General features: G+C 57.0%; 1 protein-coding gene across 1 annotated transcript in view; it reads left to right on the forward strand.

Annotated features, from left to right (window-relative positions):
• The first annotated feature begins 224 nt into the window (after positions 1–224).
• APCDD1L (APC down-regulated 1 like) overlaps positions 225–17200 on the forward strand; it is a 55966-nt gene continuing 38990 nt past the window's right edge. The window contains exon 1 of the mRNA XM_053890103.1: positions 225–947. Coding sequence (XP_053746078.1) covers positions 899–947 — 49 coding nt within the window. The 5' untranslated portion in view covers positions 225–898. The remainder of the gene's footprint in view (positions 948–17200) is intronic.

A 17200-nucleotide genomic window follows, 5' to 3' on the forward strand; every position in this document is an offset into this window, starting at 1 on the left:
GGTTCCCGGGGAGGCCCCCGGGCCTGGGGTGGGGGACAAGAGCTGTCTGGGTTGGGGGCATGGTGTTTGTCTCCTCCTCCTTCCCCTCCTCCTCCCCCCAGCTGCCCTGTCTCTGCCACCCTAAACTGACTCACTCATTTGAGAAGGGGGGGAGGAGGAGGAGTTGGGGTGGGGTGGGGGGAGGAAACCGCCCTGGTCGGCTCCACGCTGTTTGCCTGGATGTTCTCTGGAGCAGGACGCGCTCCTTACAGAGAGAGGCTGCTGGGCACCCCAGGTTGGCCACTCGCACCGCGCTCCCGAGCTCCTGGGCTCCAAGTTGACCGCAACTTTTCCAAGAGTGTCTGAAAGGCCTGAATAGAAACATCGGGGGTCCTGGGACCCAGCGGGGCAGAGAGGAGTCTCCCACCAACCCCCATGCCCTTCCAGGGACCGGCCTGGCTAGGGGTGCGCTTTGGCGGGAGGACCGCGCCGCTTGGGCTTGGCCGGGACAAGCCTTGCAGGGAGGCCTCCTTGCTCACCGCGAGGAGCTCGGGGGAGGCGAGGCCCAGGGGACGGAGGGGGGTCCGCTGGGGGGTCCGAATGGCAGGAGGAGCAGCGCCGGAGGGCTGGGCGCGCTGCACTGGTGTGCGCGCAACGCCTGGGGCTGTCTCCACCTCTTCTGGCAAGTCGGACCTATGAGTGCGCGGCTCGACTTACAGCTATCAACAGCCCCGGCGGCGGGTGAGCGCAGTGAACGCCGCCGAAGGGGGCTCGGGACCCTCGCGACTTCAGCGCAGGACCCCAGCTGTAACGCCAGCGCCCGCCTCCGCCCTCAGAGCCCCGCGCCCCCGCGCCCCGCGCCTCCTCTCTCCACGCACTGCGGAGGCGCTCCGCGGGCCAGCCGGCCAGCCCCGACGGGATGCCCACGGCCATGCTCCCCTACGCTTGCGTCCTGGTGCTTTTGGGAGGTAGGTGCCCCCGTCCCCACCACCGGCTCGCCGCCTGAGTTCGGGAGGGAGGGAAGCTCGCCGTCGGACTTTCCTTGGGAGGTCCGCAGGGACTGCTGTGGGGGGCCTGCGCACGGGGCGGGCGGTGCTGCGCCCCGAGAGCTTTTCCTCGGCCTCACCCGGCCAGCACCTGCCGCTCCTCCGGGGTCCCTTCCGCGCCCTGCGCCCCGCCGTACCGTGTTACCGTGCCTCGTCCTCTCCCCTCCGCACCGCCGTGCTGTGTGCCGTCGGGGCCCGGACTCCAGGCGCCTGCCGGGCCCCCAGGGGGACCCCGACCTCCAGGAAGATGTGGGAGGACCCCAGGCCCACTGAAACCCCCGTGGGAAGTTATAAACCCCAAATCCCTCCGATCTGGCTGTAGGATCCGGTCTTGCCCACTGAGTCCTGAACTGTGGGTGTTCAGGGTTTGTCCCCTGCAGCAGAGCTCGGGGGAGAAGTTTGGGAAGGTGCAGTGACCCTGAGCGCACACTGTGTCCGACAAGCCGGACGGGGAGGAGGGAGGACAGCCAAGGGACTCCAGGTAGAGGAGGCAGTGCTTTCTGCAGGACTAACTGCTCTCCCGCTGGGTGGGCACAGACAAAACTCTCTACAAATGCCAACTGACCACACCACGTCACCACTGGCCACAAGGGCAAGAACGACCATAGTCGTGGAAGTGTGCCCCGTCCCAGGTTCACCCCCAAGCACCTTCGCATCGTGAAGGGTTAAGAATCCTGGCCCTGGAGGGGCGCCTGGGTGGCTCAGTCGGTTGGGCGTCCGACTTGGGCTCAGGTCACCTTCTCACAGCTCGTGGGTTCGAGCCCCGCATCGGGCTCTGTGCTGACAGCTGGGAGCCTGGAGCCTGCTTCGGATTCCGGGTCTCCCTCCCTCTCTGCCCCTCCCCCACTCACCGCTCTGTCTCACTCTCTCTCTCAAAAATAAACAGTAAAAAAAAAAATTAAAAAAAAAGGAAGAAGAATCATCTTGGCCCTGGAGTCAGAGCACCTGGCTCAGAAACCAGATCAGGCTTCATATCAAACCTGTGTGGCCTTGGGCAGGCATGTCCATCAGCTGTCTTAGCCTCAACTTTCTCATCTGTCAAATGGGCTTACAGAATCCTCCCTCTGCCTGGGATTGTTGTGAGGGTGCGAGAAGGTATGCAGGGGAACCCCTCAGCACGCTGCCTGGGAACACTCTCCAAGCTGGCAGCCGGGTGCCACAGGGCAGCCCGTAAACTGGCAGGGCCACTCTCCTCCACTTGCGGGCAAGGAGCAGTCTGGTCCACCTACAGGAGCTCATCCACGAGTCTTTTCTTCCAACCCCAAAGTTCTAAGCAAGATATCTGAAGAAGAGAGGGAAGGGGTCCAAAGGAAGGTCGAGGGAGGGCCGGGTTGGCAAGGTGGGGAGTCTCAGCTACATCCATCAGAAGGGGCTCCTTTTGCCTGCTGCCAGGGGCCAGGGGTGAGCAGTCACTCGCCCGTCCTTTGCCCGGGACTCGTCCACCAATGCAAAAGCAGGCCAGGGCTGCCCTGCTGGGCCATGAGAGAGGGCAGGAGAGAACGAGTGGAGGGCGAGGGGAGAGCCTGGCCAAGGACGTCCGCACTTTCCTCTGGGGGCTGAGGTGGGAGGAGGGCGGGGAGGAGGCTCCCCCCACCATCGGCACCGCCGGGATGGGGCCATCGAGAGCAAGAGGCCAGATTGCCCCAGAAACCTGCAGTCTTGGTCACAGCACAGGGCTGTTGTCTTTGGCAGGCCCCGCACTTCTCGTCACGCTAATAAAATGGCTGGAAGTTCAGCATCGCGGCTGGCTCTCGGGGAGCCCGGGGCGCTTCACTCCTTGGCGACCTTTTGCCATAGCGAGCGCGACAGATTCCACAGGAGAGAAGCCAGGAGCGCCTGACGGGCCACGGGGGATGAGGTGGGGGGGCAGACGGGGACGCCCCAGAACCCCCGCTCGAGGCAGACGCTGTGGCTAGAAAGGGTGACGGTCCCCTGCGGGCAGCCCTTGCATTTCCCTGCTCGTAACTCGGGCACCGTCTGCCGCTGAACACTTTCTTCAGAAGTTCTTTTCACCCCTGGCTGCACCTCCCGGCAGCAAGACCCTTTGGCCTTTAGTGAAAGGAAACAGAACCCCGTTAATCCTTCAGATGCGTCCATCAATTAGGCCTCCGGTTCTGCAAATCTGGCATCGAACGGCAGGCACACCAGGGGTCCCACCAGGCGAACTTCTACTGAGGACACGCGCGTGCACACCGCCGGGGTCGCTCAGCCCCAGTGCCACTGACGTTGTGGTCCACACCATCCCTCGCTCGGGGGGGCCGTTCCTTGTACCGGCAGGATATGTGGCGGGACCCCTGGCCTCTCCCCCTCCCAGATGCCAGCAAGGCAGCAGCTTCCCAGTTACGACGACCCAAAGGGCCTCCAGATAGTGCCCAGGGTCCCCCAGCTGCAAAGCCGCCCCCGGGTCGAGAACCACTGGAATGGATCAATCCGACTCAACTGGTGGCTTTTCAAATGAAATCTGCCAAAATCACCGGGTCTGATGAATTTTGTTATTCTTGCTTGGGGCAATCAGGAAATCAAAGGCACAGTGGGGGCCCCAAGAAAACAAGGCAGCTTAGGTAGTTTCTAATTTGGACGCTGATTTTTTTTTTTCCTCCCTCCCTCTTGTCTCTGAAAACGTCCTCCTCCTCCTCGGGGATGACGGGAGCGCGGCTGTGGGTAGCGGTCTCGTCCCCCCGCTGCAGCAGAGACCTTCCCCCAAGCCCTGCAGTGCCAGACAGATCCTGTGCCAGTTCACCAGCTTCCAGCGCTGGTTTGCTCCACAGCAATTTCTGGCTTCTAAAAATCTCCTTACTCAGCAAGTGCTGCTTGAGGGGGAAACGAAAAACCACAGCCTCTTTTTTCTTTTTTTTTCCCCCCTCATTTGTATTTCTTTTTTCTAATTTCGGTCCTGCTTTTATCTCGAGCCATACACTCTGTGATGGCAAGTTATCGTTTCAAGACAGATGAACTAAAACAGAGTCAGAGGCTGTTCCGTAATGAATGAGTTGTCGATGTGGGACTCGCTTTCAAAACCGAGAGTAAAAACTGGGAAGAAAGTTAAGGACGCTCATCTGAAGATCAAATGCGGATGAAGATCGGTAATTACATTAGGTATTTAAAAAAATTTTTTAATGTTTTTTCATTTTTGAAAGACGGAGAGAGACAGAGTGCAAGCAGGGGTGGGGCGGAGAGAGAGGGAGACACAGAATCCGGAGCAGGCTCCAGGCTCCCAGCTGTCAGCGCAGAGCCCGACGCGGGTTCGAACCCAAGGACCATGAGGTCATGACCTCAGCTGAAGTCGGACGCTTAACCGACTGAGCCACCCAAGTGCCCCTGAGTTAGTTATTTAAAACATAGACAGGGGCACCTGGGTGGCTCAGTCGGCTCAGGTCATGATCTCACGGTTTGTGAGTTCGAGCCCCACGTCGGGCTCTGTGCTGACAGCTCGGAGCCTGGAGCCTGCTTCGGATGCTGTGTCTCCTCTCTCTCTCACCCTCCCCCACTCACGCTCTGTCTCTCTCTCTCTCTCTCTGTCTCTCAAAAATAAATAAACATTAAAAAAAAATTAAAAAACAAAACAAAACACAGACAGCTGTCATAGGAAACTTCCTCTGGCCGCACAGGCAACGGCTAGGGACGGATCTCGGTGGCCAGCTGTGTTGCTTATCTCCTGACCGGGGGTCTAATCTCCAAATTCAAAATAAGCAGCTCCAGGCAAATATAGCAGCTTCCTTAATTTCAAAACCATCTGGATGGCAGACCATTAGAAGCCACACATGAAGAAACATTTGTGCAATGTACTGGAAGTTAACTGTGTTAATGAAAGCTTCAAGCCAGAATGAGCCCCTGATGAAACTTCCAAGGCATATTGCTTTCACCGCCAAAGCCGGTCTAGAAAATGAAGATCGATAGCCCGATGCAGGGAGAGAGGACCCTGAAATCGGACTGAACTTGAGGACAATGGAGCTGAGACCTAAATTCTGAAGTTGGCACCAGGGGCTGGCCATGAGGTGTGGCCAGACGTGTGGTGTGGTCGTTGCTTAGGCCCAAGTGGCTTTCAGGAACCCTCCGTGCAAAGCCAGTCCCCTGTCCTCCTGGGATATTCAGACAGTTTGCAAAAGACCCTGATGCAGGAAACGAACTGTACGACCCAGTAAGTGAGCTGCAGAACACGAGCGGGCGGGGAAGGTGCCACAGCGACTAGCATATCCCAGCGAATGTCAGACCTCCCAGCTGGAGGGGCCGCCTGTGGTCCAGGGGGTACCCGAGACAGCACGGGGGAGGGGGTGCGGGACCGGTCCCCCACCCAGGCCCCCCCCCCCCACCTGTGCGCCCCGGAGCCCGGCCGGGCGTGGCCGAACCCAACGCATGTTTTGTGTGCTGCAGAGAGCTTGAGAGCGGCATCTTGGGAATTGGGACGGACCTGGTCCCCACCCTAGCTCTGGCGCCGATTCTGTCCCCGATGTCCCCATCAGTCAGTGGGGAATAGCCCTAGCCTTCAGGCGGTGCTAGAAGGGTTACATGAGAGGATTTGAGGCCAGCGCTTGGCCAGAACCTGGTGAACCCTCCATGCTCTCCCTGCAAAGAGCCAGACCCTGCACGAACTTCTCCAGCCCTGCAGAGGAAAGAGGCAGGGCCCCGGCTCTCCGCCAGTCGCCGGTTCAACCGCGCTTGAGCGAGTCCCTCAACGTCCGTCTGGTTCCCACTCGGATGGCCTGCATGTCCTTGAGGACACCGTGACCGCTGCGATGGGACCGGCAACCCTGACAAAACGAGGCACGGCCCCCGCCCCCCGAGAGTGAACTGGGCTCAGCCGTCCTTGTGCGCTGCCTCCCAAAGTCCCGCAGCCTCAGCCGCCGTCCCCAGGCCCCTCCTCTGCGAAATGGGAGCACTGGCCGCACCCGGGGCTGCCGTCGGGTGAAGCTGACGAAAGCAGCTGCCCAGCAGAGACGCCCAAGTGAGGCTCGTCTCGGCGACCGGGCACCGGGGGCCTCGCTGGGTTCGTGTCCCTTGCTGGTACGCGGCGTTGAAGACAAGAACTAAATCAGGCAGCCCCCCCCCCGCCCCCCCGTCCTCGTAGAAGCCTGAGTCAAACGGGCGAGGAAATCTTCAGTAGAGAAACTGATGACAAAATGATGAGCACCATAGAGAGGACATCCAGGGGCACGGAGCCTAGGAGGAAGGCGGCGGGGTGGGGCGGTGCCATGCGAGCTGAAATCTGACCAAAGAGGAGGCGTTAATCGGAGGAGGAACATCCACGGAGAGGGACCGGCATGTGCCAAGACCGAGGTGGTGAAAGGAAACAGTGATGTGCTGGGGGACCAGAGAGGAGGCCCCCGGGGCTGGCGAGGGGTGAGCGGAGGGGCAGGGGGGTGGCTGTGGGTGAGCCCGGAGGTTGGCAGGGGCTCGATCAGAGAGGGCCTCGAGGAGGAGTTGGACTTCGCCTCGAGGGCAGTGGAGGGTCCACTGAAGGGTTTTGGCAGGGAAGGAACCCGCTAGTGAGTTCCCCATCACTGGAGGCATCCAAGAGCGAACGGAATGATGTGGGGGGAGGGGGCTGCTTCGGTGAGGAAGCTGCCTGGATTTGCCTCCAGCCCTGAAAGTCTCTGAGCCTAAGGAGCTCCACCAACAAGGACACATGCGTTTGACTGTGGTTTTGGCCCCCCGCAGGCTCCCCGAATCCCGAGCCTCGTAGTCATGCTGGTAAGGGCGGTGGGCTATCTGAACACGTCCAACAGGCCCACGCTCCACGTGGCACCCACGTCAGCACACGCACAGCATTCCCCGGAGGAGAAGCAGGGGTGGGAAACCCAGCCTCCCCAGCCCTCCAGCCCTCGGTCATTACTCTGGCTCCTCGGCCCTCATTTCTCTCCCCCTCATCTAATCGAGGCTGTCAGCCACTTCCGGGGGGGGGGAGGTGCATTTTGAGATTGAAAATGCTCATATCCTGTCACGATATAGGCTGTAGGAAAGCGTGCATGGGACTCAGTCGCAGCCAGACCCTCTGTCCAGCTCAGCGCGTTCTCCACTCACCCCTCTTCCTTGCGACTCTGTGCTCTCTCCTCTCCTTCTGGTGCTCGTCAGTCCCCATCGGAACCCCTCGTCCCCACACATTTCCCAGACAAGCTTTCTTCCGCCTTGGAGAAGACGGTGGCCGCCAGCCACTGTCGTGACGCAGTCACAAGGAAGTCCCTTCTACCACGGTCTCCTTGCACTCATGTGCCGTCCCTTCTGTTTGCCCGCACTGGTCTTCCCCCAGCCTCCCCTTCACCCGTGCATCTGGGTGTAAGTTCTTAACGGTGGAATTGCCGTGGCAAAATGTGTGTGTTAACTTCTTTCACTAGCCTTCCTTCCAGATGGGTTGCACCAGTTAGCACTCCCCACAGATGGCCTCGGACAGCACCAGTTCCCAACCTTGCAGTCCTCGTCATTATCATTCTTCAAAAATCTTGCCAGTGGCGATGCTCGCTTGTTTGGATTTGCATTCCTCTAATGAGCAAAAGAGGAACGTCTGTTTGGATTTTCATGGACCCCTTGAATTGATTTTCCTGTGAACTACTGTCCGGTCATATCCTTTGTCCAGTTTTGTATTGACCTTTTGGAAAACATCTTTTCTTCTTGTTGATTTGTGAGTGCTCTTTACATAGAGAAAACAAACGGTCTCCTGTGTATGTTGCCGTTTCTTGCAGCCTTCCACTTGTCCACTCATGCTTCCTAAAAGGGAACTTGCCAATTCCTCAGCCTTTTCGCTTCTACTCCATTGGAACATGTGCAAGGGCACATTCATAGGCTATAAGCTAAACGTGCATTTTTCCCCAGAGGGACGGATAGATGGCCAGATGTTCTTACCATAAATGACCACATGTTGAGTGTATGTGTGGGAGAGCAAGACCGACTTTCCTTGGGGAGAAGGGCATAGCTCAGGGGGCCGTGCCAAGCACACCGCTCGCTTTGCCTCATTCTTGTGACCTCCCTGTGTGATGGGCACATTTCACGGAAGACAGAAGCAAGATCATGTGCCCAGGGGTCATCCGGCGGGAAGCCCAGGGCCCAGACTCGTGGGCCACGGAACTTCATGCCTTAACCAACCATGCCCCGCCAGTGAGGGTCCAGCTCCAAGCCCAGGCAGGGGCCTCCCTGCCCTGCTGCCTTCCTCCACGAGCCCGTGTGACGTCTGGGCACCGGGAGACGTACTCGCCCGAGGCATCGGGGCCCTGGTCTCCGTGCGTGGCCCCCACGTGGGGAGCACATACAGAGACTGCAGGCAAGCCGGCTGGACAGCTTCCTAGATCCCCGATTACGTGCCGATCAGAAAGCTGTTGGAGCGGGAAGGACCCCAACTGTCCGTCAGCGAGGACTGCGGTGTAGACTGGGTCCTGGAAACAGCTTCCCACATTCAGACCCCAGCGGCTGCGCCTCCGTTCGCTAATTACTCCTCCTTCTTGCCTCGGTCTCCTCCTTTGCCAGATAACGTCTACAACCACGGGGTTGCTGCCAGGAGACTCTGTGGGTGGAAAAGTCAGCACAGCGCCAGGCACAGAACAGGCGTTTGCTGGGTCACTCACACCATTAGACAGGGACAGGACGCTGCCCTGCGGGTTCCCATCCAGAGACCAAGGGACACTGCGTCTCGGGGACAGCTGCGAGGCCTCCGGGGACAACAGCAGCACGGCCAGAGAGGAAGGGTCAGAAACGGTTGGCCGGGGGCACAGAGGACGGGGAGGGGGTCAGAAGCCCAGCTTCCTGCCTCCACAGGTGCGAGGGGGCTTGGCCTCTGCCCGACCAGGTAGCCGAAGGGCCCACCGTGGTGGGTGGTCTGATGCGGTGTGTTTCAGGCAGAGGATTTGGGAAGTCTGCGTCGCGTCCCACGGCTGCCGTACAAAGTACCGCCGACTGGGTGACTCAAAACAACGGGAAGTCACTGCCCTCGGGCTTCTGGAAATCTGAAATCCCGGTGGGAGCAGGGCCAACGCTCCTCTGAAACCCGTAGGACAGGATCCCGTCTTGCCCCTCATGGCTTCTGGTGTTGGCTGGCAATCTGTGGCCTCCCCTGACTTTAGATTCAGCCCTCCAGTGTCTGCCCACGCCGTCACGTGGCTGCCTCCTGCGTGTCTGTCCCTCTTCACCCCTTCTTGGAAGGAGCCCAGTCGTCTTGGCGTAGGGCACCTCTCCTCCGGTATGACTTCCTCTTAACTATTTACGTGTGTAATGACCCTATCTCTAAATAAGGTCACATGCCAAGATACTGGGGTTAGGGTTCGAACATATCTGGGGGGGGCTGCAAATCTGCCCATGACACCTTGTGTTGCATTCGAAGGACCCACCCGTGGGTGGGACTGGCAGCGGGTGTTTCTGGGAAGTGGAGAATCTGGAAGTCATGTCACCGGTCTGCAGCTGAGAGGTGGACGGGGTCAAGCTGGACCCAGGGACCCAAGGAGGGAAGGAGGCCGGGAGACCAAAACCTAAATATTCCAACACGAGGCAAAGACTTGAATAAATTTGGAGGGAATTACGCGCCCACAAAAAAATCATATGTCAGAAAACCACATTGAACGGTACGGAAAGATATTTTTGATAAAACGTTAGAACAGAAACCCGGTATCTATACATTTGCTCTCAGGTTTATTTTCACTGGTGGGGGGTGGACGGGGGCATCCTTATTCTTTAAAAATGAACTAGACGAAGATAGGCGAGTGAGTGGTTATCTCTGGGAGGTGTGATTATGGGTGATTTCTCTGTCTTTGTGTATTTCCTTCAGGATCAATTCCATCTGGGCTGGGTTTGCAGCCTCCCAGGGCCACAGTCCCCCAGGTTTGCCAGGACCCCCCCCGGAAAGTCTGGTTGGAGAAGTCATGAAGGCTGGGGTTTGCTCAGCCTGCCCCAGCTGCAGGGTGGGGGGCCTGGTGTCGGGTCCCAGGCCTAGAGAAGCTTTAGGGGCACACGGGGCTACAGGACAGGGGACTAGAGTCCGTGTAGGGTGACTGAGGCCAGGCCATGGCTCCGGATGTATCAGTATCAGCAACAGCTAACATCCACCGGGCACCTGCTCTCATTAAGCACTTTAGGGGGACATTACGTTATTTCTTCACAGCCACTTTGTGATTCGGGTATTGCTGTCATTGCCATTTTTTCAATGTTTATTTATTTTTGAGAGAGAGAGAGAAAGAGAGAGAGAGAGCATGCGCGCCCTAGTGGGGGAGGGGCAGAGAGAGGGGGAGACAGGGGATCTGAAGCGGGCTCCTCGCCGACAACAGAGCCCGATGTGGGGCTCGAACTCTCGAACCTCGAGATCACGACCTGAGCCAAAGTCAGATGCTTAACCACCCAGGTGCCTCTGTCATTGTCATTGGGACCCCCCAAGTGAATGGAGGCCACGGGGTTAGGAGGCTTCTCAGGGGCAGAGGCCTGGACAGACCGGAGCCTGTGGGTTGGTGGTTGTTCAGGAGCCATCCAGAGCGCGCGAGATGCCGGACCCTGTGAGCCCAGGGAGCCTCACTGCTCCCTGGCAGACCAGAGATGCAAACAGTCTCTGCATGGGCAGCCCAGGGGGCTGAGGGACCCACTTCTCACCACACGGGAGAACCAGGGAAGGTGCGGTCCTCACCAACACCGGGGAGATTCGCTGCGTTGATTCCTTGGCCCTGAGGCATCCCCCGCCCACCCCCCTTCTCAAGTCCTCTTTTGCCCGACGCAGAATGTAACGGACAAACGCCTCCTTCTGCTCACAGCAAAATTCCCCCGTTGACTCTCATCCTGGAGGACTTGGCAGTCAAGGTGCCTCCCCTCCAGCTGGGGGAGGAGTGTCAGGCTGGGCAGATAGGGTGCCGGCTCCGGGACCTAGAATCTCCGTGCAAGTGACCGGAAGCTTGGGTGCACCCTGCCCACGCGGGGTGTCCTAGGGGCACCGTAGGATAGTTCCCACCAGCCGGGTGCAGGGCACCGCTGAGGTCAGTGCTCACCCACGCTCTTCTAAGGAGTTCCCTCTCGGTTTGCTGAGTCAGGCGCGGCTTCTGTTGCCTACAACCAAAGCACCCACCCGGTGCCTCCAATGTCCATTTTGAGACCGTGCTCTCTGAGCAGTTAGCTGGATGGTGTGCATGCTCTGGTCTCCATCGTTAGCTCTCCCCAGAGCTCAATGTGCACTGCAAAATCTGGGCTGCCGTCCCCCAGCCTTAATACTAAATTATGCAGAGAAGGGGAAGAAAAACAACAGCTCACACCCAACCCCACTCTTCCCGAAAAAACATGCCTAAAAACGGAGAACAAGACACGGATGTATTTAGCTTGGAATCACCAGCGACCGCAGTGAAACTAAATTGCTTGTTCTTTGAAATATACAATTAGAGTTGTTTTAACATGTGTTTTTGGTGGTTGGGTGTGGTTTCTAGATAGTTGGAAACTTAAGTCTACTGTTTAGCCCGTCAGCTTTAACCAGATCTGTTGGGCTCCAACTTCCTTCCCAGCAGCCCCCAGTGACTGCGATGAAAACCAACTTGCCAGTGAGCAGGGGTGCCTGGCATCTTACAACGGCGGACCTTCGGCCTTGTTTTTTCCTCCCCGGTCTTATTCGTCGGCCTTTTGCAACGGATCCATTTAAAGGAGCCACTGAGGGGCCCCTGGGTGTCCAGCTCTCGGTTTCGGCTCAGGTCCCGCTTCGGACCCCGTGCTGAGCACGGAGCCTGCTTGGGATTCTCTCTCTCCCTCTCTCTCTCTGTCCCTCCCCAGCTTGCTGTCTGTCTCTCAAAATAGATGAGAGATAGATAGATAGGTAGATGGATGGATAGACAGATAGTCTTTAAAGTAACCACTGAAATCTCAGAGAGGGTAACTGTGCAGCACCATCATTCTCCTGGCAAACCCCACTCCGAGCATTCAGGGCTGGTAAGCGCCTGCTTAGGGGCAATTCAGAAATTGTGTTCTGCTGTTAACGGTGCTTAGGGACCGCCCGACTTCCCATCGGAGCCCCCCAGGTACATGTGAGGAGCTAAGTCCGTTCCTATCCAGAGCATTCGTGATTGCTGACGGGGGCCCAGGGAGGACAGGCTGGGGCCTGAGCCCCCCCAAACCCTCTAAGGGCTTCACCAAGGACACAGATTCGCCTGGAATTTACATATCCGTCTCCAGAGCGATCCTCCCGGGAGCCTGAGGCCAGGGCTTCTGCAGTTCATTACTGACAGGGCGAAACACAGGGTTCACCCTGTTTACGTAGATTAATTTGCTCGGAAAGTTCTTTTCTTTTTTTATCCCACTTCAGTACAAAGACACACTTCTCTCCCTTCATGCAACTTCATGTAACTTCAACTCAATGGTGTATTTCTTTGTTCAAGTTTTCAGTTCTTCAGCAGGCATTCAGGCGGTGCCTACTGTGTGCCAGACACCTGTCCTACACCCTGGGGGAGGGGGGTGACGCAACAGTAAACAAAACGGGTGTGGCCCTCACGGGGCTCACATTCTAGTTCCGTGCGGGGCTTGGGGCGGGGAGGGGGGAGCAGGCAATAAGGAAAGAAATAAACGAGGAAATGACTGATGGTGACGTCTCTGTGACAAGAAGAGAAGCCAGGGGGTGGTGTGACCCACCAGGGGCAGGGCTGCCCGTGAACCTGGGAGGAGGCCACTTTGGAGCTCGCTCCAAAAAGATGAAAGGAAAAGAAGCCGGCCATGGAAAGATCTAGGATGAAGGGACCCAGAGTCGGGGACTCAGCAGGTGCAGAGGCCCAGAGACAGAAGTCACTTTGGTCGGTTTAGGGAACGGGAGGGAAATCTGAACAGCTGGAGGAGGAGAGGGTGATGGAGACAGGTCAGAAGGGAGGGCAGGCCAGCTCGTGCGGTGGTAGAAGGTCTTGGACAAGGTTGTGGTCAAGTCCAATGGCAAATTTAGAGGCTCAAAAAGGCTGTCCGGCTGCTGGACGGAGAATGGGTCTCTGGGAGGCAGCGGGGAAGGCTGGGCCTCACTGGCGGAGATGGACAGAGCAGAACTATCTCTAAATACATGCGGAGGCAGAACACTAGGACTCGTCAGTGGACCGGATGCGGATGCCGTGAGAGTGTCCTGGGGCTGCCAGACCAAGGTACCGCCAACTAGGGCTTAAAACAACAGACATGTATTCTTTCCTAGTTCTGGAGGCTGGAAAGTCAACGAATCGGCAGGGCCGTGCTCCCTCCAAAGGCTCCAAAGAGATTCCTTCCTTGCCTCTTCCAGTTTCTGGTGGGTCTGGGTGTTCTCCGGCTTTTGGTCACCTCATTCCAGTCTCTATCCCCGTCTTTACACGGCATGGTTCCCTACGTCTTCTGGGTCTGTGTCCCAGTTTCCGTCTTCTCAGAACACCGGTTATTGGACTAGGGCCCCCCCTCATCCAGTAGGTCATCATCTTAACTTGACCACCTCTGCAAAAACCCGATTTCCAAGATCATATTCATGGGTACTGGGAGTTAGGACTTGAACGTCTCTTTCCGGGGAGCACAATTCAACCCACGATGCGGGGTGACGAGATGACTCCCAGATGCGTGCTCTGCTATCAGGAGGATGATAGACTCTGGGGAAGACTGTGGTGGTTGGACCACCATGAACTATCGGGTGGGTTGTCCGCTCTACCGGACCGAAATGATATCTGTGTTCCACAAGCCCAGCCAAGGGCCCTGGTGGGGACTGTGCCTGCCCGGAGGGTCACCTTTTTCTAACTCGTTGTCCAAATTCCTTACTAGCCTTAGGGGCTAGCTGTAGCCCAAATGGATCGGGTCGGAGGTGGAGGAGATCAAGAATCCGGATGGGCCATATGGTGCTCAAGTTATCCGAGAGCAAGGATGTTCTTAGCTATGTTAGCACTCGCAGAAGGCACCTGTCTGCTGAACGTAGCCACCGCCCCTCCTTCACAGAGACCGTGGAGGTGGCTGCAGAAGGGTGACATGACAGCAGTCATGTGGATGTGTGAATGACAGCAGTCACAAAATCCTAATGCAGGTGGTAGACTCTCTAAGAGCATGGGCTGCCCCCCTCGGAGACTCAGAGAAGGCCTCCCTGAGCACAGGAGTTTTGGTGAGGTCCCGGGGGGACAAGTGGGAGTTGGCCAAGAGGACACAAGGAAGGGCGCTCTGCCGTCATTCCTGGCTCACCTCGGTGGTAGGAGGCAGTCAGATGGAAGGGGACAGGTCGCAGAGGCCCCCAGCCCCGCCCAGGAGCTTGGGCTCCATCTGGGGCCAGTGGGGCACCCAGGGGTGATAGACTCGGCTCAGCAGAGCAAGCTCGTAACAGGCTCCCTCCGACAGCCTGCATGGTCACCGAGGCTTGTTTTCTGTTGTTGTTTTTTAACTAGATGTCGTCTTTCTTTAAAAGCTAAAACTATGGGGCGCCTGGGCGGCTCAGTCGGTTGAGCATCTGACCTCGGCTCAGGTCATGATCTCACAGCTCGTGAGTTCAAGCCCCGCATCGGGCTCTGTGCTGGCAGCTCCGAGCCTGGAGCCTGCTTCGGATTCTGTGTCTCCCTCTCTCTCTGCCCCTAACCCACTCGCATTCTGTCTCTGTCTCTCTCAAAAATAAATAAACATTAAAAAAAAAAAATTAAAAAAAAAAAGAAAAAGCTAAAACTATCAGATGCCAAAAGGCCTGGTGCATAGTAGGCCCACACAGAATACCTGTTGGGAGATTAAATGGAAGCATTCTGGTGTGGCCAGGCGGTGGGTGAGGCCAGGGCGGGTGACAGAGCTGAGCAGGCCTGAGTATTTCTGAGAAGGGTCAGTACTTCTGAAAGGACACAGAAGGTTCTGGAGAAGGAGAGGGGGCGGAGCTTGGGGGGAGGAGCTGGGGGGGAGGGGTGCAAGGCGGGGGGAGGGGACTCTTCTTGAGGGAGGTGGGATGCGGAGACGGGGATGTCACCCCCAGAGTCGGGCCAGCGGCTCTGGGAGATGAGGAAGGTTTGAAAGGGACGCCGAGGGGAAGGGAAGCAGCTGACTAGGAGCGGCTTGGTCCCCTGCACGTCGGGGGGCTTCTCTCCAGCAGCTGCTGGGCAAGGAAGGTGGGTCGGTGCATGATGTTTATGAAACCAAACACCGAGCTGGTGGCTCAGGGAGGGCAGGTGGTGGGCAAGAGTGAGAAATCGGGGCGGGGGGGGGCATGGGTGTGGTCGGCGGGGAGCCCCCCCCCAGTACCCCTTCCCCTCCTCTCCCACCGTTCCCGAGTCCCTTCTGCTGGCCCAGCGTCGTCCAGCCTCCCTCGCAGCTGGCGGGCCACCGGCTCCGTGGTGTGTGTGACTACCAGGATGGGCACGCCTGTCCCTCCTCCCACCTCCCTGCCCCGGTTGGAGATGCAGACACGCTCAGAGTCCATTAGGCCGGACACACGGGCGACGGTCACACCGAGGCGTGAGGCAGGCAGCCGGGCCTGCGGAGTAGAAACCAACTTCCAGCCGGCGTCAGTCACAACCGCATCCCCGTCAGCGCAGTTGGTGTGGGAAGTGAGGGAGAGAGGGCTCCAGGCCCAAGGTGGGGACCGGACGGACACCCAGAGGGACACACGGTGGAGACAAGACTCCAGGGAAGGGGGGCGGGGGGATGTGAGGGCAGAGCCCACGGCCTCAGCGAGGCAACATGACATCCACCAGGAGGTGACCACCAAGGGCGGAGCTCCAAGGACAAGGTGCTTTGGCCTGACGGAGGCGGCAGAATGTTCTAGAAGCAGCACTGGCTTAGGGTCTGCAGTCAAAGACGCTGTTATTCAGTGGGAGACCAAGTTTATCAGGGATGGGGGTGCCCGTTCGGCCGGTGCCCAGACCAGGACAGAGGTCAGGTGGCCAGTTTGCACGTGCTCTTCTAAAAGTTCTCCTTAAGACTCTTTTCCTGTAAGTGTCCGACTTCGGCTCAGGTCACGATCTCGCGGTTCGTGGGTTCGAGCCCCGCGTCGGGCTCTGTGCTAATGGCTCAGAGCCCGGAGCCTTTTTCGGATTCCGTGTCTCCCTCTCTCTCTGCCCCTTCCCTGCTCTCTCTCTCTCTCTCTCTGTCTCTCTCCCTCTCTCTCTCAGAATAAACATTTTTAGAAAATTAAAAAAGGGCGCCTGGGTGGCGCAGTCGGTTAAGCGCCCGACTTCAGCCAGGTCACGATCTCGCGGTCCGTGAGTTCGAGCCCCGCGTCAGGCTCTGGGCTGATGGCTCGGAGCCTGGAGCCTGTTTCCGATTCTGTGTCTCCCTCTCTCTCTGCCCCTCCCCCGTTCATGCTCTGTCTCTCTCTGTCCCAAAAAAATAAATAAAAAACGTTGAAAAAAAAAAAATTAAAAAAAAAAAAAAAGAAAATTAAAAAAAAATAAGACCCTCTTCCTGGTCAAGTGTGTCCCTGTCAGCCCCCCACCCCCCCGGACCAGTAACAGGCGACTGTTCTTTTTTCAGAGGCCAATTCAAGAAGACCAAGGATGTTAACGGCCTCCTTATTTTTAGTCTTTTTTTTTTTTTTTAAGTTTATTTATTTATTTTGAGAGCGAGAGAGTGAGTGAGCAGAAGAGGGGCAGAGAGAGGCGGAGAGTTAAATCCCAAGCAGGCTCCACACTGTCAGCACAGAGCCTGATGTGGGGGGGGCTCGAACTCACAACCATGAGATCATGACCTGAGCCAAAATCAAGAGTCACATGCTTAACCGACTGAGCCACCTGGGTGCCTCCCTCTTTTTTTTTTTAACTCCAAGAAATTATATCCTTGTTAATCAGGAAATGTGATATTTGGGACTGCACTCAACACCCTCTAATAGGCTAGGTTCCCAGCCACCGAAGGGGCTCATTTTAGAGGCTAACACTTCAGCTGCACACAGCCAGCCGACACGAGGCTCTGATTATAATGCCGGCCCCTCTGAACAAATTTCATTATTGAGCAAGACACTTCTGAAGCTAGTTTACATTGTCTTTGCTTGGCTGACCTTGTACGCTATTGAATTGGAAAATGTAGTTTGTATTGTAAGGCCTCTTAATAATGTATTTTTTTTTAAACAAGGGACGTTTCCATTGCAAATGAGACAAAGAACACCATATTTAGCACAAAGAATGCCTCCGTCTGTTTTGAAACATAATTTTCATTAGCCAGGTTTTTCACCGTAACAGGATTTAAATTTTATTTTAAACACAGCCTGCCCCCCCCCCAACCCAAGAACACATATTTATTTATATTCCTTCATTTAAAAAGCTGTGGAAAGATACACAAACTAATAACAACAGTTG

Source organism: Panthera pardus, unplaced genomic scaffold (assembly GCF_024362965.1).
Source record: "Panthera pardus isolate Hobbes unplaced genomic scaffold, ASM2436296v1 HiC_scaffold_25, whole genome shotgun sequence".
NCBI lineage: Eukaryota > Metazoa > Chordata > Mammalia > Carnivora > Felidae > Panthera > Panthera pardus.